Consider the following 27,387-nt stretch of genomic DNA (forward strand, 5'->3'; position numbering starts at 1 on the left):
TTCAACCGAACTGAAGAAAGTACATTTGCTTGGGTGACTTTAAATTCTGATTGACAGGGAGATGACAGCAAGGAGAACACAGACAACTGTTAGTGAACTGTGTTTAATAACTTCGTAGGCTATGCCCTTTGTACCATTTGTATTTGGGCAAGAAGTCACACGCCAGCAAATCCTTACAAGTTGATAATATATGCACACTAATAATTCGATGTTGAAATTATTATGGCTCTAGGCAGGTTATGCAATAGGGTGTAAACACTTTACTATGTTTATGTTAGTCGATGTAAGGTGAAAATACATCGATTAAATATATTCTGAAAGTGAATACATTTGTGATTCTAATGCAGTTTCTTTTTTATGCAGAAGTTTAGGTCTAACTATTGTGATTCTCGCCACAATTTGAATTCTTTCACATGGGGCTGATTTATTTGCATGTAATCTATTATCTTTATTAATGATTTGGTTTAAATCCCTCTAAAACCAAGGGATTAGTTAAATGTCATTATGTCATCGTAGTGGAGATGATTTACGATGACTGGTGTGTGTGTGTGCGTGTATGTGGGTGACAAGACAGGAACAGTGACGCCCAGTTTTAGGCCTTATTAAGGGTGATTCCTCACGTAATCCTCTATTTCTGTGCTTACACTGCCGTCTTGTGGCCAAACCAAGACACTACAACCTCCTTTACGAAACACGCAAAATTGATTGATTGTAATTTATTAGAAACTGGAAGAGGTTAAATGTGTTAAAGATGTATTTTGTCTTGTACATGTACTTAGTATATACTGCAGTCAGAGGGAAAATGAATACTTGTACAATACTTGTACAGTACAGTGCAGTCAGGCACCTGAGTGGCGTAGTGGTCTAAGGCACTGCATCTCAGTGCAAGATGCGTCAGTCACTATAGTCCCTGGTTTGAATCCAGGCTGAATATCATCTGGTCATGATTGGGAGTCCCATAGGGCGGTGTGCAATTGGCCCAGCGTCACCAGGGTAGGCTGGCACTGTAAGTAAGAATTTGTTCTGACTTTCCTTGTTGAATAAAGATTGAATAAAAAAATAGCACAGTGAAGCTTATGATTTTGGTAGACTCAGCAATACTTTTAATTTAACCAAGCAAGTCCGTTAAGAACGAACTCTTTATGCACAATGACAGCTGGGCGTCAACCTATGGGACTCCCAATCACCACAGGTTGTGATACAGCCTGGAATCAAACCAGGGTCTCTAGTGACGCCTCTTGCACTGAGATGTAGTGCCTTAGACCGCTGCACCACTCGGGAGCCACAATTTGCTTTTATCACAAATTGACCTTCCACAGTAAAGATATACAGTATACTGGGTTGTATAGACTGTAGGCAATATGATTTGGGTTATCAGTCTGTTTGTTGTGACATTTTCCTCACAAATGATCCGATGTAATTCAATATGAGAGTTAACATAAATCTAAAATGACTCTGTATCACAGGTCAGAGAGAGAGACTAAAATCAAATACAATTTTATTAGTCACATACACAAACTCAGCAAAAAAAGAAATGTCCTCTCACTGTCAACTGCGTTTATTTTCAGCAAACTTAACATGTGTAAATATTTGTATGAACATAATATTCAAGAACTGAGACATAAACTGAACAAGTTCCACAGACATGTGACTAACAGAAATGGAATAATGTGTCCCTGAACAAAAGGGGGGTCAAAATCAAAAGTAACAGCCAGTATCTGGTGTGGCCACCAGCTGCATTAAGTTCTGCAGTGCATCTCCTCCTCATGGACTGCACCAGATTTGCCAGTTCTTGCTGTGAGATGTTACTCCACTCTTCAACCAAGGCACCTGCAAGTTTCCGGACATTTCTGGGGGGATTGGCCCTAGCCCTCACCCTTCGATCCAACAGGTCCCAGACGTGCTCAATGGGATTGAGATCCGGGCTCTTTGCTGGCCATGGCAGAACACTGACATTCCTGTCTTGCAGGAAATCACGCACAGAACAAGCACTATGGCTGGTGGCATTGTCATGCTGGAGGGTCATGTCAGGATGAGCCTGCAGGAAGAGGAGGATGTCTTCCCTGTAACGCACAGTGTTGAGATTGCCTGCAATGACAACAAGCTCAGTCCGATGATGCTGTGACACACCGCCCCAGACCATGATGGATCCTCCACCTCCAAATCGATCCCGCCCCAGAGTACAGGCCTCGGTGTAACGCTCATTCCTTCGACGATAAACGCGAATCTGACCATCACCACTGATGAGACAAAACCGAGACTCGTCAGTGAAGAGCACTTTTTGCCAGTCCTGTCTGGTCCAGCGACAGTGGGTTTGTGCTCATAGGCGACGTTGTTGCCGGTGATGTCTGGTGAGGACCTGCCTTACAACAGGACTACAAGCCCTCAGTCCAGCCTCTCTCAGCCTATTGCGGACAGTCTGAGCACTGATGGAGGGATTGTGCGTTCCTGGTGTAACTCGGGCAGTTGTTGTTGCCATCCTGTACCTGTCCCACATGTGTGATGTTTGGATGTACCGATCCTGTGCATGTGTTGTTACACATGGTCTGCCACTACGAGGATGATCAGCTGTCTGTCCTGTCTCCCTGTAGCGCTGTTTTAGGTGTCTCACAGTACGGACATTGCTATTTATTGCCCTTGCCACATCTGTAGTCCTCATGCCTCCTTGCAGCATGCCTAAGGCACGTTCACGCAGATGAGCAGAAAATGGGCATATTTCTTTTGGTGTTTTTCAGAGTCAGTTGAAAGGCCTCTTTAGTGTCTTACATTTTCATAACTGTGACCTTAATTGCCTACCGTCTGTCAGCTGTTAGTGTTTTAATGACCGTTCCACAGGTGCATGTTCATTAATTGTTTATGGTTCATTGAACAAGCATGGCAAACAGTGTTTAAACCCTTTACATTGAAGATCTGTGAAGTTATTTAGATTTTTACGAATTATCTTTGAAAGACAGGGTCCTGAAAAAAAGACGTTTCTTTCTTTGCTGAGTTTATTTAGCAGATGTTATTGCAGGTGTAGTGAAATGTTTGTGTTCTTACCTCCAACAGTGCAGTAATGTCTAACAATACACACATCTAAAAGTAAAATAATGCAATTAAGATACATAGAAATATTAGGACGAGCAATGTCGGAGTCAGAGTGAATATATACAGTACCAGTCCAAAGTTTGGACACAACTACTCATTCCAGGGTTTCCCAAATTTCTATCAACATGTTAAATGTGCAACCAGAGGGAATACAAATTCTAGACCACCTGTACTCCACACACAGAGATGCGTACAAAGCTCTCCCTCTCCCTCCATTTGGTAAATCAGACCACAACTCTATCCTCCTGATTCCTGCTTACAAGCAAAAATTAAAGCAAGAAGCACCAGTGACTCGGTCCATAAAAATAAAGTGGTCAGATGAAGCAGATGTTAAACTACAGGACTGTTTTGCTAGCACAGACTGGAACATCCGGGATTCTTCCGATGGCATTGAGGAATACACCACATCAGTCACTGGCTTTATCAATAAGTGCATTGAGGATGTCGTCCCCACAGTGACTGTACGTACATACCCCAACCAGAAGCCATGGATTACAGGCAACACTCGCACTGAGCTAAAGGGTAGAGCTACTGCTTTCAAAGAGCGGGACTCTAACCCGGAAGCTGATAAGAAATCCCGCTACGCCCTCCGACGAGTCATCAAACAGGCAAAGCGTCAATACAGGAATAAGATGGAATCGTACTACACCGGCTCTGACGCTGGTCGGATGTGGCAGTATATGCAAACTATTACAGACTACAAAAGGGAAGAACAGCCGCGAGCTGCCCAGTGACACGAGCCTACCAGACGAGCTAAATCACTTCTATGCTCGTTTCGAGGCAAGTAACACTTAAACACCCATGAGAGCATCAGCTGTTCCGGACGACTGTATGATTACGCTCTCCGCAGCTGATGTGTGTAAGACCTTTAAACAGGTCAACATTCCCAAGGCCGCTGGGCCAGACGGATTACCAGGACGTGTACTCCGAGCATGCGCTAACCAACTGGCTTCACTGACAATTTCAACCTCCCCCTGTCTGAGTCTGTAATACCAACATGTTTCAAGCACACCACCACAGTCCCTGTGCCCAAGATCGCTAAGGTAACCTACCTAAATGACTACCGACCCGTAGCACTCACATATGTAGCCATGAAATGCTTTGAAAGGCATGGCTCACATTAACACCATTATCCCAGAAACCCTAGACCCAGTCCAATTTGCATACAGCCCCAACAGATCCACAGATGATGCAATCTCTATTGCACTCCACACTGCCCTTTTCCACCTGGACAAAAGGAACACCTATGTGAGAATGCTATTCATTGGCTACAGCTCAATGTTCAACACCATAGTGCCCACAAAGCGCATCACTAAGCTAAGGATCCTGGGACTAAACACCTCCCTCTGCAACTGGATCTTGGACTTCCTGACGGGCCGCCCCCAGGTGGTAAGGATAGGTAACAACACATCCACCATGCTGATCCTCAACACGGGGTTCCCTCAAGGGTGCGTGCGTGCTCAGTCCCCTCCTGTACTCCCTGTTCACTCATGACTGCCAGACACCATCAGTAAGTTTGCTGAAGACAACAGTGGTAGTCCTGATCACCGACAACAATGAGACAGCCTATTAGGAGATCAGATCAGAGACCTGACTGTGTGGTGCAAGGACAACAACCTCTCCCTCAACATGATCAAGACAAAGGAGATGATTGTGGACTACAGGCAAAGGAGGACCTTGCAGGCCCCCATTCTCATCAACGGGGCTGTACTGGAGCGGATTGAGCGCTTCAAGTTCCTTGGTGTGAGGGTATGACAAAATCTATTCCCCCTCAGGAGTCTGAAAAGATTTGGCATGGGTCCTCAGCATCCTAATCCCTACATAGTGCACTACTTTTGACCAGGGCCATTTGGGACTCATCCAGTATCTAAATAATTACAGACAGTCTTTCACTTTTTACAATTCTTTTCAATATACATTATATATTTTATTTTTAAAGCTAGACTACTCTACTCCAGTCATTAAATAGGAGTTCTACATGCCAGGTAAATAAACTGCTTCACAGGAAGACCCACTGACCAATCACAAGGCTGATCCTGATTTCTTCCACAGTGTCAACGGACGCGAGTTCAAATCAATATGACATCACGCACATATGACATCACAAATAGACGACGTCTCACACACCATCACACAGATGGACACAGACAGACATACGAAGAGACAGACAGCTGTAGAGTTCTACAGACAGAGGTGGACAGAGGTTCAGACTGACAGTAAACATACACAGTCAGTCAGGCTGACAGACTTATCACAAAGCCCTCAAGAGAGCAGCCAAACTCACAACAGTCCATTATACTGACACAGTAGTTGGTGTAAACCTGAAGCATGCAAGTGTAACAGTAAAATAACATACTGAAAGAGAGGAATCAAAACCCACACAGAGGTATTATGCATATGTCCCATTAAAGATCAATAACTGTGGTACAGACAGGAGGAGCACAGAACCCTGTTTTATTCTTTGTCTATCCCTCTCTTCCCTTTCTATCTCTTTGTTCCTCCATCTCTCGCTCTCTCCTTCCCCTCTACCTGATCTCTCTCTCATCTCACCCCTTTTCCACTCTCTACTCCACCCCCCTCTCCACCCTCTCTCTCCTTCAAACCCAGCCACCGCAGTATACAGCACAGCGAGGCCTGTCAGTCTCATAGCCAGTGAAAGGCAGACGCAGCATCCTGCTGTTTCACACACGCTCTAAGTGAATTACACACACACACACACACACACACACACACACACACACACACACACACACACACACACACGACACACACTCTGAGTGAATTACTTCAGCCTCCATTAGACTAACGAGAACGTTCATCCTCTGGGGACACGGAGAGATGGATGGAAGAGAGAGAGAGATGGAGAGAAGAGACAGTGAGGTGGAAAGAGTAGGGAGTGAGAAAGGGGAGAGAGATGTATAGGAATAGAGAGAAAGATGATGGGAGGGAGCGAGATAGGAATATAAGAGAGAGGAGGAGAGATAGATGGAGAGTGGGATGGAGGAGAGAAACACATCAACCGTTGGTACAGAGACAACATCAGCAGTAAACACACACACGCACACAAAATATAATAATACGCACTAAAACAAACAGTAGGTGTACTGGCATACATGAGGGGTTAGTTTAGCTACATATAGGCGATTGACAGAGATATGTGAATATATGCAGACAAGTGCATACACAGTTCATAAACACACTATGAATTGAAAACCAATACCAAAGCAGTGATCAACAAGATGGACATGTAACACACACACACACACACACACACACACATACACTTTCAGTGCAGTTCTTTTCTAACCCAGAACACAGGGATTTACATGGCTCCAGATTCCTAGACTAACATAACAGTTGATCAGTGGTTTTAGGTTTTACATTTGGTCCCACACAGACTCAATCCCAAATCACACTCTATTCCCTATGTAGTACTCTTCCTAGTACACTACTTTGACCAGAGCCAAGTGGTGCACAATTTGAGACAGCAGAAGACACTACACAGAGATACAATGAACAGCACTATATAACCAGAGGGAAGAATATATGAGATCAAGACAAGTGAACAGATACATAGACAGACAACACTAGCTGTTTTAAAGAAAGATAATTTCAAATGAGCAGATTGTGAAATTTGTATAAACTGGAAAATAATAACGTTTTTTTTTTTTAAAGAGTGAGGTGGGTGGGACCCAGAGGTTCAGTCGTACCACACACACACACACACACACACACACACACACACACACACACACACACACACACACACACACACACACACACACACACACACACACACACACACACACACACACACACCTATTCAAACTCTTCATCAATGACCATCTCCTTCCATAACTCCTGTCTGATGAAAAGTCTTATAGACCTGCTATAACCTCTGCAATGGAAACCAGAAAAAACACATTGAGTTAAATATAATAACCTCAACATATCAAGCCTCAACATACCAAGCCTCAACATACCAAGCCTCAACATACCAAGCCTCAACATACCAAGCCTCAACATATCACATGAAGACATGTAGGATAATATGGAAGGACATTGTCGGCATCTCTCTCTCTCTCTCTCTCTCTCTCTCCTCAGAGGTCAGTGCAGCGCTCTTGCTTGCTGTAATGGTCGAACTGGCTCTTCCAATGCATCATGTAGGAGGACCAGCGATGGAACTCCACCTTCCACTGACGCTCCGCCTCGTCTATGTTATCTGGGGAGGAAGAGAAAGCGAGGGAGGAGAAAGGGAGCGAGAGAGATATTACTACAAGTGAAAGACAGAGTTACCACTCTCACCCACAGATGGAATCACACACTATCAGTCAGAGAGGAACCCAGGGTGGGAGACCCTGTTTTTCTGACCAGAGGTCATAGGTTAGGGTCAGAGGATTACAGACATGTTTCACACAGATCTCTAACATTAACACATACTGACGAAGGCGGAGGGAATACTGACAAAGGAGGAGGGAATACTGACTAAGGCGGAGGGAATACTGACTAAGGAGGAGGGAATACTGACGAAGGAGGAGGGAATACTGACTAAGGAGGAGGGAATACTGACGAAGGAGGAGGGAATACTGACGATGGAGGAGGGAATACTGACTAAGGCGGAGGGAAAACTGACGAAGGAGGAAGGAATACTGACTAAGGAGGAGGGAATACTGACGAAGGTGGAGGGAGAGGGAGTACTGACGAAGGTGGAGGGAGAGGGAATACTGACTAAGGCGGAGGGAATACTGAGGAAGGCATACTGAAGAAGGCGGAGGGAATACTGATGAAGGAGGAGGGAATACTGACGAAGGAGGAGGGAATACTGACAAAGGAGGAGGGAATACTGACGGAGGAGGGAATACTGACTAAGGCGGAGGGAATACTGACTAAGGTGGAGGGAATACTGAAGAAGGCATACTGAGGAAGGCGTACTGAAGAAGGCGGAGGGAATACTGACGAAGGAGGAGGGAATACTGACGGAGGAGGAAATACTGACAAAGGAAGAGGGAATACTGACGGAGGAGGGAATACTGACTAAGGCGGAGGGAATACAGTTTAAGGAGGAGGGAATACTGACTAAGGCGGAGGGAATACTGACAAAGGAGGAGGGAATACTGACGACGGAGGAGGGAATACTGACGACGGAGGAGGGAATATTGACGAAGGCGGAGGGAATAGTGACGAAGGCGGAAGGAATAGTGACGAAGGAGGAGGGAATACTGACTAAGGAGGAGGGAATACTGACAAAGGAGGAGGGAATACTGACAAAGGAGGAGGGAATACTGACGACGGAGGAGGGAATACTGACGACGGAGGAGGGAATACTGACGACGGAGGAGGGAATAGTGACGAAGGCGGAGGGAATAGTGACGAAGGCGGAGGGAATAGTGACGAAGGCGGAGGGAATAGTGACGAAGGCGGAAGGAATAGTGACGAAGGAGGAGGGAATACTGACTAAGGAGGAGGGAATACTGACAAAGGAGGAGGGAATACTGACAAAGGAGGAGGGAATACTGACAAAGGAGGAGGGAATACTGACAAAGGAGGAGGGAATACTGAGGAAGGCGTACTGAAGAAGGCGGAGGGAATACTGACGAAGGAGGAGGGAATACTGACAAAGGAGGAGGGAATACTGACAAAGGAGGAGGGAATACTGACAAAGGAGGAAGGAATACTGACAAAGGAGGAGGGATTACTGACAAAGGAGGAGGGAATACTGACAAAGGAGGAGGGAATACTGACAAAGGAGGAGGGAATACTGACAGAGGAGGGAATACTGACAGAGGAGGGAATACTGATGAAGGCGGAGGGAATACTGACTGATGTCATGCAATAAAATGCAAATTAATTACTTAAAAATCATACAATGTGATTTTCTGGATTTTTGTTTTAGATTCCATCTCTCACAGTTGAAGTGTACCTATGATAAAAATTACAGACCTCTACATGCTTTGTAAGTAGGAAAATCTGCAAAATCGGCAGTGTATTAAATACTTGTTCTCCCCACTGTATAAGAGTTATAAATGAAAGATGATAGTTTGACTAGGGTTGGTGTTAAAACAATTCTAATGTATTTATTAAATGAAATCATACTCTACTTTAACCACAATGTATTTAAAAATGCATTGGTTTGTTATGAAAAATAATGCTATTAAACATTTGCATTTAAAGTACAACTTTTTAATGTATATAAACAAAGTGCATATAAATGTAACAATTCAAAACAAATACAATCTGAACAGTATAATAGAATATTGCACCATATCAAAGAAAAATAAATAACAATGTGAAAAACTGCAGCATCCCACTGAAAACATTAAACTGGTCCCTCTTTTCTTTCTCTTCTTTGTTGCCATGTATTAAACTAGCAGCCCACAGCAATGCTGACCATATTTTGCTTTTATGAGAGATTTGCATTCAGAAATGCAAGCTGCCTCACTTTCGAGGGGCTGATGAGCTTTCTTCTCTCAGTAATTATTTGTCCCGTTTTCGAGAAGACCCTCTCAGAGGGAACAGATGTGGCCACTATGCAGAGTCTCCCTGTCATGACTTTAGTAAGCTGTGGGTAGACAGAGGCCTTGTTCTTCCACCAGCTCAGAGGATCTGCAGATCATTGGAGGAGTGGCTCCTCCAAATAGGACCGGACCTCCATCTGCTGAGGGATTCCTTCGTGTTGCATCCCCAGTTGCTCTCTTGTCAAACAGCATCCAAACAGCAGATGTTTGTGGCACTACTGCTGGTGCTTCTTCTCCATCTGCTCCCTCTTCCTCCTGTTTCCCTGGTGGCTGAGCCAGCTGACTGCTGGTGCTTCTGCTCCATCTAATCTCTCTTCCTCCTGTTTCCCTGGTGCCTGAGCCAGCTGACTGCTGGGGCTGTCCCTCCCTGCTGCTGAGGTTATTCTTTGAAGAGCCTCATCAATCACTCTGGCATCACTGAAGGCTAACTTCTTACACCGGGGTCAAGTGCAGCGGTTTCTGATAGCATGTGATTATATTCCATTCTGTGGAACTTTCTGTCCATTGATGAACATAAGGTGTCCATCAACTCTGTCACATGTCCTGTGGTTACATTTGCTTCTCTCTGGCGGCTGGCTGTGATTCACTGCAGACCCCGACACAGGAGTATCATTTGTGAGGCTGTCACATAGCTGAAAAGAGAGAACAGTAACTTATTAGTTCAGGTTCATGTTTTGTCTACTGATACTACATTCTCATCTACTGCTCATATACATATATAATACTGGATTAAATAATGATGTAGTAATAACTGCTTACTGTACCTCTCTCCACTGAACTCCACAGTGACCTGCTCAAAGGGTTCCAGGACTCTGCACACCTCCTCCACCACCTCCCATTCCTCTTGGGTCAGAGCATCAACAGGACTCTGCACACCTCCTCCACCACCTCCCATTCCTCTTGGGTCAGAGCATCAACAGGACTCTGCACACCTCCTCCACCACCTCCCATTCCTCTTGGGTCAGAGCATCAACAGGGACCTCCTCCACCACCTCCCATTCCTCTGCACCTCCTCCACCACCTCCCACTCTCCATCCAGGACCACCTCACCATTCCTCTTAGGTCAGAGCATCAACAGGACTCTGCACACCTCCTCCACCACCTCCCATTCCTCTTAGGTCAGAGCATCAACAGGACTCTGCACACCTCCTCCACCACCTCCCATTCCTCTTGGGTCAGAGCATCAACAGGACTCTGCACACCTCCTCCACCACCTCCCATTCCTCTTAGGTCAGAGCATCAACAGGACTCTGCACACCTCCTCCACCACCTCCCATTCCTCTCGGGTCAGAGCATCAACAGGTGCATTGACAATAGCCAGGGTAGAGATGATGGCATCCTTTAACTCAAGAAACCGCTTCAACATATAAAATGGCAAACTGCAGTAGCTTTTTGGACTCTTTCCGCACTGAAGCCTGTGTTCTCTCGTACAGTTGTGGAATAAGTGATTTTAAAAGGGTTTTCCTGCTTGGAATTGTCTACATTGGATTTAGACTATTGCTATAATTTCTGAAACCTCTGTCCTCCACGATTGAAAATGACTGGAAATTGGTGGCAATCATTTTAGCCAATGCAATATCAATTTAGCCTTGTTTTGCTAGACATAGATTTTGGCATTAACTGGTCCATAGAAGACTGTTGCTGTGGGTGGCAGATAAGGCCTACTTGACTGAGTGGATACATCTCCACGTGTGGAGGTGCTGGCTCCACCACTATCACTAGCAGGCCCGCTAGTTTCTCGAAGCTCCGCTACAGCTAGCTTCACAGTTGGGTGAACAGTTCCAATATGTCGGTGTAGGTTGTGCGTAGAACCGGCTTTATATAAGATTTTGTTTTGCAAATTCTATACTGTGTTCTAACATTGTCTACATTATTAAAATGCATCCAAAAGCTACTGTGATTCCGACTCATTTTCCAGCTGTTGTTTTCACAGCTGTCCTTCCTCTCTCTCCTCGGCTGCTAAGTGTGTGACTGTGAGTGAGTTGGCTCCGCCCTCCCTCACGCATCTTTGTTTCATTGGTTGACACTGCGTGTCTGATTGACAGGAACAACAGGTGAGGCTGTTAGTCTGAGCAGACAGTCAGAACGAATGTGTGCTCGCTTGAGCATTTAGGCCTATATTATTTTATTTCCTTTTTTCGTTATTTTAATTAGTTAATTATATTCATTTAAATATTTTGAATATTCATATCTTTATTTTTTTATAAATAGATTTGGCTCTTCTGATATGCGAGCCGGCTCCCAACGTTCACCTACAAGAGCCGGCTCATCTCTATTCTCTTCCTCCTGCTAACCTGTCTCAACTGGCACCCTATTGAGTTTATAGTGAACAGGCTGCCCTATGGGCCCTGGTAAAAGTAGTGCACTTTATAGAGATTAGGGTGCGATTTGGAATGCAGGCAGTGTTTAATTTGAGCCGGATCCTGTTCTACGTTTTGAACTGTTATGTTCCTGAACCTATTTGGCCGGATCCTGTACCTCCTGTGGCATAAAAAAAATCATTCACTTTTTTCAATGTAAAAATTATAATAAAAGCGAGTAAAGTTAATTTGAGTTGCCTCTTCGTTAATTCTCCTGCCCCCTCAAAAAACGTTACGTGAAAAAGTAGATTTTCAGCCCGGGTCTAATGCGTTTAAAAAAGACCACATTTTTCACAATTTTTTGTTCAACTTCTGTAAAATGCCTCTACTCTGCTGCTCTATGCCACTACGCAAATGCAATGATATGCATGCAGTGCTTTATTATAAAGGTGATTTATCTTTCTCATGCATTCTGGTACCTCAGAACTCCTCAGGTCCCCCCCCTCGCGCACTCACTTTTTGTGCCCCACCTCCCGATTTACAAATTAACCACTGGATGTAACATCTGGTTCCCAAGAATGTGTGCATGGCATTTAGATGCCAGAGTTAACCTAAAATCTATGACATCATTGTCCTATACTTCTTCATCCAATCTGACTCTGGGTCAGTTTAGCAGGGAGGCGATTAGCTATAGTTCGCAATACTGACCATGAACAAAGTTCCACTGCAAAACTAAACAATCTACACCATCTCACCCCCTCCCCCCTCACTCACCCCTTCTCTCTCACTCTCCCTCCTCCCTCCTCCCGCCCCCCCCTCTCTCCTGTCTCAGTTCTTTTTATAGTTCTATCAGTCAGTTGAGTATTTTTCTCTGCAAAAGACAGTAAGCTGCACAGAGCTCCCTCAGAATATTCATGAACCCTCTGTATAAATAAGTTGAATATGTACTTGCAGCCCAATAATTAATTCAATAATGAATATGCGTGTGTAACCCCCTTACCGGTGATATTGAGGAGGCGTGGCAGAAAGCGGTTCCAGAATGCACACAGCTGGTTCCGCAGGCCCTTGTGGATCTTCAGAGATTCTGTGTTCAGCCCCACGTGTTTTTGCTCACTGTTGGTGAACTGCGGCCACCTCTGCCTGCTATCCAAACTGCCGTCAAAATTGATGTTGGGGTTACTGGAGAGAGAGGTGGAAGGAAGGAGTCAGAGAGAGGAAGAGAGATATGCCCCTCTCTCTCTCTCTCTCCCTCTCCCCCCTCTCTCACGCTCTCTCCCCCCTCTCTCTCGCCCCCGCCCCTCTCTCGCTCTCTCCCTCCCCTCTCTCTCTCTCTCGCTCTCCCCCCTCTCCCTCTATCCATTACCCGGTGCGTGCGAAGTTAGCCCAGTATCTCATCATGCGTCGGCTCAGTTTCTCCTCCTCGGCTGTGTAGTTGAGTCTCTTCTCCAGTGGCATGCCGAACACAAACTCTATCTCGTAACCATGGATAACGCCCATCCACCCAGGCCACGCCAGGTTAGACGCACGGTGCTCAAACAGGTACAGGTACACTCCACCTATAGAGTTTGGGGTAGAGCATACAATAAAATAGGACACCAGAATGAATCCATGACCAAGATGGCTGCCTAGAGCTATGCAGGACTATGACATCAACCACTCTGGTGTATTATACTTCATATCTGTAACAGGCAAACAGGTACACTCCACCTGGGATCAATGGAGGGATAGGAGAGGCAATGGTAGAGCATGGTGCTTGTAACACCAGAGTAGTGGGTTTGATTCCTGGTCCCACTCATACGCCAAATGTATGCACGCATGGCTGTAAGTCGCTTTGGATAAAAACGTCTGCTAAATGGCATATATTATATTATATTATAACACAGGACTTTGAGTTAGACTTTTTGCTTGAACAACATCAATTACATTATGAGTGAAATAGTTTTTCTTCCAAAAAATGGCAATTAAAACATCTCTCTGTGTTGGAATGGAGTGGGCGTATAGATACACACGGCGAGGCGTGGCTTACCGTGATCATGCCCCCGAGGAGGGTACAGACACAGGTTACTCCCTTCACTCCCATGTTACATTTCTTAGGTTACTTCCTTCACTCCCATGTTACATTTCTTAGGTTACTTCCTTCACTCCCATGTTACATTTCTTAGGTTACTTCCTTCACTCCCATGTTACATTTCTTAGGTTACTCCCATGTTACATTTCTTAGGTTACTCCCATGTTACATTTCTTAGGTTACTCCCATGTTACATTTCTTAGGTTACTCCCATGTTACATTTCTTAGGTTACTCCCATGTTACATTTCTTAGGTTACTCCCATGTTACATTTCTTAGGTTACTCCCATGTTACATTTCTTAGGTTACTCCCATGTTACATTTCTTAGGTTACTTCCATGTTACATTTCTTAGGTTACTTCCTTCACTCCCATGTTACATTTCTTAGGTTACTTCCTTCACTCCCATGTTACATTTCTTAGGTTACTCCCATGTTACATTTCTTAGGTTACTCCCATGTTACATTTCTTAGGTTACTCCCATGTTACATTTCTTAGGTTACTTCCTTCACTCCCATGTTACATTTCTTAGGTTACTTCCATGTTACATTTCTTAGGTTACTTCCTTCACTCCCATGTTAAATTTCCTACTTTACTCATAACCCAACAATGTCTGAATTATTATTTTTTGATCATTCTATGAACATTTTGTACATGATTGGTTGGTCATTTTTAAGATACTTTCATGTCGTCTTTTAAATCAATCAACTACATCAAACCTAAAAAACACTGATTCTAACCGTAAAAATGTTAGCGTGAACAGATATATATTCCATGCGACAGTCTGTCACGATTATCAGCCAAAGAGCCAATTCCAATGGACTTTCTTCAGCTAGCTAAGGATAGCTGACTAAACCCTGCTTTCATAGATGCCGACAAGCTGCTGCGTACCGTTTTGTTTGAACAATAGTAGGAGAAATGACCGCCAAATTAAGTTTCATCAACTGCCCGAGGACCAGGTTAGACGAACCTCATGGTTTCAGGCAATACGACGCAATGATGATGGAAAGCTGTAGGCTCCGGTTACTCAATACATTTGTGTGTTTCGAAGCACTTCATTCACGGTAAGTCGCTAGCTAATACTTGTTTGTATCTAACTAGCTATGTGTATTGCCTGTGTAACCCTGGAGATTCCACCATGTAGGTGTAGATATCACCATAGTCTACTAAGGTTGTCTCCCCAGCTGGTCTCCAGCAAGTTGAAAGGACATATAGTCAAGCCAACAAGAATCAACTTTTCTAGATACCTAGACTGCAGGCAAAGACAGGAAGCAGTTAGGCGGCATGTCTAAGACTAGCAAATTAGACCCAGATTAATTTCTCACTAGACTGCCAGCTAATGTCAGTTAACCGGCGAAAAAGATTGCGGTAAACAAACAGGGACGTCAGTATAATGTGACAGTTTTCCTGTCCGTATAATGTGACAGTTTTCCTGTCCGTATAATGTGACAGTTTTCCTGTCCGTATAATGTGACAGTTTTACTGTCAGTATAATGTGACAGTTGTACTGTCAGTATAATGTGACAGTTTTACTGTCAGTATAATGTGACAGTTTTACTGTCAGTGTAATGTGACAGTTGTACTGTCAGTATAATGTGACAGTTGTACTGTCAGTATAATGTGACAGTTTTACTGTCAGTATAATGTGACAGTTTTACTGTCAGTGTAATGTGACAGTTTTACTGTCAGTATAATGTGACAGTTTTACTGTCAGTGTAATGTGACAGTTTTACTGTCAGTGTAATGTGACAGTTTTACTGTCAGTATAATGTGACAGTTTTACTGTCAGTATAATGTGACAGTTTTACTGTCAGTATAATGTGACAGTTTTACTGTCAGTATAATGTGACAGTTTTACTATCAGTGTTAGCAGGTCAGTATAATGTGACAGTTTTACTGTCAGTGTTAGCAGGTCAGTATAATGTGACAGTTTTACTGTCAGTGTTAGCAGGTCAGTATAATGTGACAGTTTTACTGTCAGTGTTAGCAGGTCAGTATAATGTGACAGTTTTACTGTCAGTGTTAGCAGGTCAGTATAATGTGACAGTTTTACTGTCAGTGTTAGCAGGTCAGTATAATGTGACAGTTTTACTGTCAGTGTTAGCAGGTCAGTATAATGTGACAGTTTTACTGTCAGTGTTAGCAGGTCAGTATAATGTGACAGTTTTACTGTCAGTGTTAGCAGGTCAGTATAATGTGACAGTTTTACTGTCAGTGTTAGCAGGTCAGTATAATGTGACAGTTTTACTGTCAGTGTTAGCAGGTCAGTATAATGTGACAGTTTTACTGTCAGTGTTAGCAGGTCAGTATAATGTGACAGTTTTACTGTCAGTGTTAGCAGGTCAGTATAATGTGACAGCTTTACTGTCAGTGTTAGCAGGTCAGTATAATGTGACAGCTTTTACTGTCAGTGTTAGCAGGTCAGTATAATGTGACAGTTTTACTGTCAGTGTTAGCAGGTCAGTATAATGTGACAGTTTTACTGTCAGTGTTAGCAGGTCAGTATAATGTGACAGCTTTACTGTCAGTGTTAGCAGGTCAGTATAATGTGACAGTTTTACTGTCAGTGTTAGCAGGTCAGTATAATGTGACAGTTTTACTGTCAGTGTTAGCAGGTCAGTATAATGTGACAGTTTTACTGTCAGTGTTAGCAGGTCAGTATAATGTGACAGTTTTACTGTCAGTGTTAGCAGGTCAGTATAATGTGACAGTTTTACTGTCAGTGTTAGCAGGTCAGTATAATGTGACAGCTTTACTGTCAGTGTTAGCAGGTCAGTATAATGTGACAGTTTTACTGTCAGTGTTAGCAGGTCAGTATAATGTGACAGTTTTACTGTCAGTGTTAGCAGGTCAGTATAATGTGACAGTTTTACTGTCAGTGTTAGCAGGTCAGTATAATGTGACAGTTTTACTGTCAGTGTTAGCAGGTCAGTATAATGTGACAGTTTTACTGTCAGTGTTAGCAGGTCAGTATAATGTGACAGTTTTACTGTCAGTGTTAGCAGGTCAGTATAATGTGACAGTTGTACTGTCAGTGTTAGCAGGTCAGTATAATGTGACAGTTTTACTGTCAGTGTTAGCAGGTCAGTATAATGTGACAGTTGTACTGTCAGTGTTAGCAGGTCAGTATAATGTGACAGTTTTACTGTCAGTGTTAGCAGGTCAGTATAATGTGACAGTTTTACTGTCAGTGTTAGCAGGTCAGTATAATGTGACAGTTTTACTGTCAGTGTTAGCAGGTCAGTATAATGTGACAGTTTTACTGTCAGTGTTAGCAGGTCAGTATAATGTGACAGCTTTACTGTCAGTGTTAGCAGGTCAGTATAATGTGACAGTTTTACTGTCAGTGTTAGCAGGTCAGTATAATGTGACAGCTTTACTGTCAGTGTTAGCAGGTCAGTATAATGTGACAGTTTTACTGTCAGTGTTAGCAGGTCAGTATAATGTGACAGTTTTACTGTCAGTGTTAGCAGGTCAGTATAATGTGACAGTTTTACTGTCAGTGTTAGCAGGTCAGTATAATGTGACAGTTTTACTGTCAGTGTTAGCAGGTCAGTATAATGTGACAGTTTTACTGTCAGTGTTAGCAGGTCAGTATAATGTGACAGCTTTACTGTCAATGTTAGCAGGTCAGTATAATGTGACAGTTTTACTGTCAGTGTTAGCAGGTCAGTATAATGTGACAGTTTTACTGTCAGTGTTAGCAGGTCAGTATAATGTGACAGTTTTACTGTCAGTGTTAGCAGGTCAGTATAATGTGACAGTTTTACTGTCAGTGTTAGCAGGTCAGTATAATGTGACAGCTTTACTGTCAGTGTTAGCAGGTCAGTATAATGTGACAGCTTTACTGTCAGTGTTAGCAGGTCAGTATAATGTGACAGTTTTACTGTCAGTGTTAGCAGGTCAGTATAATGTGACAGTTTTACTGTCAGTGTTAGCAGGTCAGTATAATGTGACAGCTTTACTGTCAGTGTTAGCAGGTCAGTATAATGTGACAGTTTTACTGTCAGTGTTAGCAGGTCAGTATAATGTGACAGTTTTACTGTCAGTGTTAGCAGGTCAGTATAATGTGACAGTTTTACTGTCAGTGTTAGCAGGTCAGTATAATGTGACAGTTTTACTGTCAGTGTTAGCAGGTCAGTATAATGTGACAGTTTTACTGTCAGTGTTAGCAGGTCAGTATAATGTGACAGTTTTACTGTCAGTGTTAGCAGGTCAGTATAATGTGACAGTTTTACTGTCAGTGTTAGCAGGTCAGTATAATGTGACAGTTTTACTGTCAGTGTTAGCAGGTCAGTATAATGTGACAGTTTTACTGTCAGTGTTAGCAGGTCAGTATAATGTGACAGTTTTACTGTCAGTGTTAGCAGGTCAGTATAATGTGACAGTTTTACTGTCAGTGTTAGCAGGTCAGTATAATGTGACAGTTGTACTGTCAGTGTTAGCAGGTCAGTATAATGTGACAGTTTTACTGTCAGTGTTAGCAGGTCAGTATAATGTGACAGTTGTACTGTCAGTGTTAGCAGGTCAGTATAATGTGACAGTTGTACTGTCAGTGTTAGCAGGTCAGTATAATGTGACAGTTGTACTGTCAGTGTTAGCAGGTCAGTATAATGTGACAGTTTTACTGTCAGTGTTAGCAGGTCAGTATAATGTGACAGTTGTACTGTCAGTGTTAGCAGGTCAGTATAATGTGACAGTTTTACTGTCAGTGTTAGCAGGTCAGTATAATGTGACAGTTGTACTGTCAGTGTTAGCATACGTATCATGCAAATAATTTGTTGTTGTGACAGCCAAGTATGTGAATAACAATGTGTGATGCTGCTGAAAACGTTTATTGAAATGATATAAGTGTCAGTAGTTTGTTTAGGATGATGCCAAATCTAGTCTAATTACATGGGATTACTCTACTCGGGGGCGTGGTCACCTTAAGTCAAGCCGGTATCAAAAATATTAATGTGAGTAGTTGAGTTTTAAAAAAAATTCAAAAATTCTCACATTTTTTCTTTTCCACAAATAAGAGTATATGATGAGCCAACAACATTATTTGGGTATGTGTTAACAGAATTTGAACTTTTAAAAGTAAGATTTTCACTGAACAAGTTACTTTAAAAATCAACCAGACATTAAACAACATATTTGAAAAAACATTTGTGAACAATTCTTACTTTGTGAGTTCCCGTCCTTGGTCATGGCCCCAGCGTTGTCCGACTGTTGTCCATTGTTGGCACCCAGGTTAGAGTGGAGCTGGGAGTAGGTCCTGGCAAACTGCTGCAGAGGGCAGATGACATTATGGTCTCCGACCACGTCATCCAGGGAGTCTCGGTTCTTCACTCCATTGTTCTCATCGAACCAGTCAGTGTACTGTAACACAAAACTTTATTAGACTGGTATTCAAACCGGAGACCTTGATACAACACAACTTTATTAGACTGGTATTCAAACCGGAGACCTTGATACAACACAACTTTATTAGACTGGTATTCAAACCGGAGACCTCGATACAACACAACTTTATTAGACTGGTATTCAAACCGGAGACCTCGATACAACACAACTTTATTAGACTGGTATTCAAACCGGAGACGTCGATACAACACAACTTTATTAGACTGGTATTCAAACCGGAGACCTTGATACAACACAACTTTATTAGACTGGTATTCAAACCGGAGACCTCGATACAACACAACTTTATTAGACTGGTATTCAAACCGGAGACCTTGATACAACACAACTTTATTAGACTGGTATTCAAACCGGAGACCTCGATACAACACAACTTTATTAGACTGGTATTCAAACCGGAGACCTCGATACAACACAACTTTATTAGACTGGTATTCAAACCGGAGACCTCGATACAACACAACTTTATTAGACTGGTATTCAAACCGGAGACCTCGATACAACACAACTTTATTAGACTGGTATTCAAACCGGAGACCTTGATACAACACAACTTTATTAGACTGGTATTCAAACCGGAGACCTCGATACAACACAACTTTATTAGACTGGTATTCAAACCGGAGACCTTGATACAACACAACTTTATTAGACTGGTATTCAAACCGGAGACCTCGATACAACACAACTTTATTAGACTGGTATTCAAACCGGAGACGTCGATACAACACAACTTTATTAGACTGGTATTCAAACCGGAGACCTCGATACAACACAACTTTATTAGACTGGTATTCAAACCGGAGACCTCGATACAACACAACTTTATTAGACTGGTATTCAAACCGGAGACGTCGATACAACACAACTTTATTAGACTGGTATTCAAACCGGAGACCTTGATACAACACAACTTTATTAGACTGGTATTCAAACCGGAGACCTCGATACAACACAACTTTATTAGACTGGTATTCAAACCGGAGACGTCGATACAACACAACTTTATTAGACTGGTATTCAAACCGGAGACCTTGATACAACACAACTTTATTACTTGACTACTTGATTCACTAATCACATACATCCAGCAACCCTCAAGGTGCCAGATCAATTTCCGCTTTTTTACAGAGCCCGGCTTAACCCGGGTTTCTAACCAGCAACCTTTTGGGTACAGGTCCACCTCCTAATCCTGCTGGTCCGCCTACCTGCAGCACCACAGCCTCCTGGCCGATTTCGTTGGCGTGCGGGACACTCAGCTTCACGCTCTCCAGGAAGTTCTCACGGGAGATCAATGACTCGTTGTCCTATGGAGGGCCAATGAAAGATTAGGGTGCAATTTTATTAGTGTCATTGGAACGCACACACACAGACAAAATATAATAATATGCACTAAAACAAACAGTAGGTGTACTCACATACATGATTGGTCCTTTAAACCTTCTGTATGTAACATATTGTATGTATATTGTCCTGTATGTAACATATTGTATGTATATTGTTCTGTATATAACATATTGTATGTATATTGTCCTGTATGTAACATATTGTATGTATGTATGTATATTGTTCTGTATGTAACATATTGTATGTATATTGTCCTGTATGTAACATATTGTATGTATATTGTTCTGTATGTAACATATTGTATGTATATTGTTCTGTATGTAACATATTGTATGTATATTGTCCTGTATGTAACATATTGTATGTATGTATATTGTTCTGTATGTAACATATTGTATGTATATTGTCCTGTATGTAACATATTGTATGTATGTATATTGTTCTGTATGTAACATATTGTATGTATATTGTTCTGTATGTAACATATTGTATGTATATTGTCCTGTATGTAACATATTGTATGTATATTGTCCTGTATGTAACATATTGTATGTATGTATATTGTCCTGTATGTAACATATTGTATGTATATTGTTCTGTATGTAACATATTGTATGTATATTGTTCTGTATGTAACATATTGTATGTATATTGTCCTGTATGTAACATATTGTATGTATATTGTCCTGTATGTAACATATTGTATGTATATTGTCCTGTATGTAACATATTGTATGCATGTATATTGTTCTGTATGTAACATATTGTATGTATGTATATTGTTCTGTATGTAACATATTGTATGTATGTTGTCCTGTATGTAACATATTGTATGTATATTGTTCTGTATGTAACATATTGTATGTATATTGTCCTGTATGTAACATATTGTATGTATGTATATTGTCCTGTATGTAACATATTGTATGTATATTGTTCTGTATGTAACATATTGTATGTATATTGTCCTGTATGTAACATATTGTATGTATATTGTTCTGTATGTAACATATTGTATGTATATTGTCCTGTATGTAACATATTGTATGTATATTGTCCTGTATGTAACATATTGTATGTATATTGTCCTGTATGTAACATATTGTATGTATATTGTCCTGTATGTAACATATTGTATGTATGTATATTGTTCTGTATGTAACATATTGTATGTATGTATATTGTCCTGTATGTAACATATTGTATGTATATTGTCCTGTATGTAACATATTGTATGTATGTATATTGTCCTGTATGTAACATATTGTATGTATGTATATTGTCCTGTATGTAACATATTGTATGTATATTGTCCTGTATGTAACATATTGTATGTATATTGTTCTGTATGTAACATATTGTATGTATATTGTTCTGTATGTAACATATTGTATGTATATTGTTCTGTATGTAACATATTGTATGTATATTGTTCTGTATGTAACATATTGTATGTATATTGTCCTGTATGTAACATATTGTATGTATATTGTTCTGTATGTAACATATTGTATGTATATTGTCCTGTATGTAACATATTGTATGTATATTGTTCTGTATGTAACATATTGTATGTATATTGTTCTGTATGTAACATATTGTATGTATGTATATTGTCCTGTATGTAACATATTGTATGAATATTGTCCTGTATGTAACATATTGTATGTATATTGTTCTGTATGTAACATATTGTATGTATATTGTTCTGTATGTAACATATTGTATGTATATTGTTCTGTATGTAACATATTGTATGTATATTGTCCTGTATGTAACATATTGTATGTATGTATATTGTTCTGTATGTAACATATTGTATGTATGTATATTGTTCTGTATGTAACATATTGTATGTATATTGTCCTGTATGTAACATATTGTATGTATATTGTTCTGTATGTAACATATTGTATGTATATTGTCCTGTATGTAACATATTGTATGTATATTGTCCTGTATGTAACATATTGTATGCATGTATATTGTTCTGTATGTAACATATTGTATGTATGTATATTGTTCTGTATGTAACATATTGTATGTATATTGTCCTGTATGTAACATATTGTATGTATATTGTCCTGTATGTAACATATTGTATGTATATTGTCCTGTATGTAACATATTGTATGTATATTGTCCTGTATGTAACATATTGTATGTATATTGTTCTGTATGTAACATATTGTATGTATGTATATTGTCCTGTATGTAACATATTGTATGTATGTATATTGTTCTGTATGTAACATATTGTATGTATGTATATTGTCCTGTATGTAACATATTGTATGTATATTGTCCTGTATGTAACATATTGTATGTATATTGTCCTGTATGTAACATATTGTATGTATATTGTTCTGTATGTAACATATTGTATGTATATTGTTCTGTATGTAACATATTGTATGTATATTGTCCTGTATGTAACATATTGTATGTATATTGTTCTGTATGTAACATATTGTATGTATATTGTTCTGTATGTAACATATTGTATGTATATTGTTCTGTATGTAACATATTGTATGTATATTGTCCTGTATGTAACATATTGTATGTATATTGTCCTGTATGTAACATATTGTATGTATATTGTTCTGTATGTAACATATTGTATGTATATTGTTCTGTATGTAACATATTGTATGTATATTGTTCTGTATGTAACATATTGTATGTATGTATATTGTCCTGTATGTAACATATTGTATGTATATTGTCCTGTATGTAACATATTGTATGTATATTGTTCTGTATGTAACATATTGTATGTATATTGTCCTGTATGTAACATATTGTATGTATGTATATTGTTCTGTATGTAACATATTGTATGTATATTGTTCTGTATGTAACATATTGTATGTATATTGTCCTGTATGTAACATATTGTATGTATATTGTTCTGTATGTAACATATTGTATGTATGTATATTGTCCTGTATGTAACATATTGTATGTATGTATATTGTTCTGTATGTAACATATTGTATGTATATTGTCCTGTATGTAACATATTGTATGTATATTGTCCTGTATGTAACATATTGTATGTATATTGTCCTGTATGTAACATATTGTATGTATATTGTCCTGTATGTAACATATTGTATGTATGTATATTGTTCTGTATGTAACATATTGTATGTATGTATATTGTTCTGTATGTAACATATTGTATGTATATTGTTCTGTATGTAACATATTGTATGTATGTATATTGTTCTGTATGTAACATATTGTATGTATGTATATTGTCCTGTATGTAACATATTGTATGTATATTGTCCTGTATGTAACATATTGTATGTATGTATGTAACATATTGTATGTATGTATATTGTCCTGTATGTAACATATTGTATGTATATTGTTCTGTATGTAACATATTGTATGTATATTGTTCTGTATGTAACATATTGTATGTATGTATATTGTCCTGTATGTAACATATTGTATGTATATTGTTCTGTATGTAACATATTGTATGTATATGTAACATATATTGTTCTGTATGTAACATATTGTATGTATATTGTCCTGTATATAACATATTGTATGTATATTGTCCTGTATGTAACATATTGTATGTATATTGTTCTGTATGTAACATATTGTATGTATGTATATTGTTCTGTATGTAATGTAACATATATGTATGTATGTATATCCTGTATGTCCTGTATGTATATGTCCTGTATGTAACATATTGTATGTATGTATATTGTTCTGTATGTAACATATTGTATGTATATTGTTCTGTATGTAACATATTGTATGTATGTATATTGTCCTGTATGTAACATATTGTATGTATATTGTCCTGTATGTAACATATTGTATGTATATTGTTCTGTATGTAACATATTGTATGTATATTGTTCTGTATGTAACATATTGTATGTATATTGTTCTGTATGTAACATATTGTATGTATATTGTCCTGTATGTAACATATTGTATGTATATTGTTCTGTATGTAACATATTGTATGTATGTATATTGTTCTGTATGTAACATATTGTATGTATGTATATTGTTCTGTATGTAACATATTGTATGTATATTGTCCTGTATGTAACATATTGTATGTATATTGTTCTGTATGTAACATATTGTATGTATATTGTCCTGTATGTAACATATTGTATGTATATTGTTCTGTATGTAACATATTGTTGTATGCATGTATATTGTTCTGTAACATATTGTATGTATATTGTTCTGTATGTAACATATTGTATGTATGTATATTGTTCTGTATGTAACATATTGTATGTATATTGTCCTGTATGTAACATATTGTATGTATATTGTCCTGTATGTAACATATTGTATGTATATTGTTCTGTATGTAACATATTGTATGTATATTGTTCTGTATGTAACATATTGTATGTATATTGTCCTGTATGTAACATATTGTATGTATATTGTTCTGTATGTATTGTATGTATATTGTCCTGTATGTAACATATTGTATGTATATTGTTCTGTATGTAACATATTGTATGTATATTGTCCTGTATGTAACATATTGTATGTATATTGTTCTGTATGTAACATATTGTATGTATATTGTTCTGTATGTAACATATTGTATGTATATTGTTCTGTATGTAACATATTGTATGTATATGTATATTGTATGTATATTGTTCTGTATGTAACATATTGTATGTTATATTGTCCTGTATGTAACATATTGTATGTATATTTGTATGTATATATTGTTCTGTATGTAACATATTGTATTGTATGTATATTGTCCTGTATGTAACATATTGTATGTATATTGTCTGTATGTAACATATTAATGTATATGTTCTGTATGTATTGTATGTATATTGTTCTGTATGTAACATAATGTATATTGTTCTGTATGTAACATATTGTATGTATGTATATTGTCCTGTATGTAACATATTGTATGTATATTGTTCTGTATGTAACATATTGTATGTATATTGTTCTGTATGTCATATTGTATGTATATTGTTCTGTAACATATTGTATGTATATTGTTCTGTATGTAACATATTGTATGTATATTGTCCTGTATGTAACATATTGTATGTATATTGTTCTGTATGTAACATATTGTATGTATATTGTTCTGTATGTAACATATTGTATGTATATTGTTCTGTATGTAACATATTGTATGTATATTGTTCTGTATGTAACATATTGTATGTATATTGTCCTGTATGTAACATATTGTATGTATTGTTCTGTATGTATATTGTATGTATATTGTTCTGTATGTAACATATTGTATGTATATTGTTCTGTATGTAACATATTGTATGTATATTGTTCTGTATGTAACATATTGTATGTATATTGTATATTGTTCTGTATGTAACATATTGTATGTATATTGTTCTGTATGTAACATATTGTATGTATATTGTTCTGTATGTAACATATTGTATGTATGTATATTGTATCTGTATGTAACATATTGTATGTATATTGTCTGTATGTAACATATTGTATGTATATTGTTCTGTATGTATTGTATGTATATATTCCTGTATGTAACATATTGTATGTATATTGTCCTGTATGTAACATATTGTATGTATATTGTTCTGTATGTAACATATTGTATGTATATTGTCCTGTATGTAACATATTGTATGTATATTGTTCTGTATGTAACATATTGTATGTATATTGTTCTGTATGTAACATATTGTATGTATGTATATTGTTCTGTATGTAACATATTGTATGTATATTGTCTGTATGTAACATATTGTATGTATATTGTCATATTAACATATTGTATGTATATTGTCTGTATGTAACATATTGTATGTATATTGTCCTGTATGTAACATATTGTATGTATATTGTCCTGTATGTAACATATTGTATGTATATTGTTCTGTATGTAACATATTGTATGTATATTGTTCTGTATGTAACATATTGTCTGTATGTAACATATTGTATGTATATTGTTCTGTATGTAACATATTGTATGTATATTGTCCTGTATGTAACATATTGTATGTATATTGTCCTGTATGTAACATATTGTATGTATATTGTCCTGTATGTAACATATTGTATGTATATTGTATTGTATGTATATTGTTCTGTATGTAACATATTGTATGTATGTATATTGTTCTGTATGTAACATATTGTATGTATATTGTAACATATTGTATGTATATTGTTCTGTATGTATATTGTATGTATATTGTAACATATGTATGTATATTGTTCTGTATGTAACATATTGTATGTATATTGTTCTGTATGTAACATATTGTATGTATATTGTCCTGTATGTAACATATTGTATGTATATTGTTCTGTATGTATGTATGTATATTGTCCTGTATGTAACATATTGTATGTATGTATATTGTCCTGTATGTAACATATTGTATGTATATTGTCCTGTATGTAACATATTGTATGTATATTGTTCTGTATGTAAATATATTGTATATTGTATGTATATTAACTGTATGTAACATATTGTATGTATATTGTCCTGTATGTAACATATTGTATGTATATTGTCCTGTATGTAACATATTGTATGTATATTGTTCTGTATGTAATTGTATATTGTATGTATGTATATTGTTCTGTATGTAACATATTGTATGTATGTATATTGTCCTGTAT

At 38.7% G+C, this 27,387-nt stretch overlaps 1 protein-coding gene and 1 long non-coding RNA gene across 2 annotated transcripts in view; both read right to left on the reverse strand.

The window, feature by feature from the left end:
- Nucleotides 1-4,989: 4,989 nt before the first annotated feature.
- Nucleotides 4,990-27,387, reverse strand: part of LOC115122638 (acetylcholinesterase-like) — a 33,485-nt gene continuing 11,087 nt past the window's right edge. Inside the window, exons 7-11 of the mRNA XM_065025294.1 lie at nucleotides 20,586-20,684; nucleotides 19,137-19,332; nucleotides 13,266-13,458; nucleotides 12,903-13,081; nucleotides 4,990-7,309 (exon numbers count right to left, since the gene is read on the reverse strand). Coding sequence (XP_064881366.1) covers nucleotides 7,188-7,309; nucleotides 12,903-13,081; nucleotides 13,266-13,458; nucleotides 19,137-19,332; nucleotides 20,586-20,684 — 789 coding nt within the window. The 3' untranslated portion in view covers nucleotides 4,990-7,187. The remainder of the gene's footprint in view (nucleotides 7,310-12,902; nucleotides 13,082-13,265; nucleotides 13,459-19,136; nucleotides 19,333-20,585; nucleotides 20,685-27,387) is intronic.
- On the reverse strand, nucleotides 9,252-10,563 carry LOC135574266 (uncharacterized). Its single transcript, XR_010465260.1, has 2 exons — nucleotides 10,367-10,563; nucleotides 9,252-10,234 (listed from the first exon to the last, which is right to left on the reverse strand). It is a non-coding gene; the product is annotated as an uncharacterized LOC135574266 (long non-coding RNA).

The sequence above is a fragment of the Oncorhynchus nerka genome, linkage group LG12 (assembly GCF_034236695.1).
Source record: "Oncorhynchus nerka isolate Pitt River linkage group LG12, Oner_Uvic_2.0, whole genome shotgun sequence".
NCBI lineage: Eukaryota > Metazoa > Chordata > Actinopteri > Salmoniformes > Salmonidae > Oncorhynchus > Oncorhynchus nerka.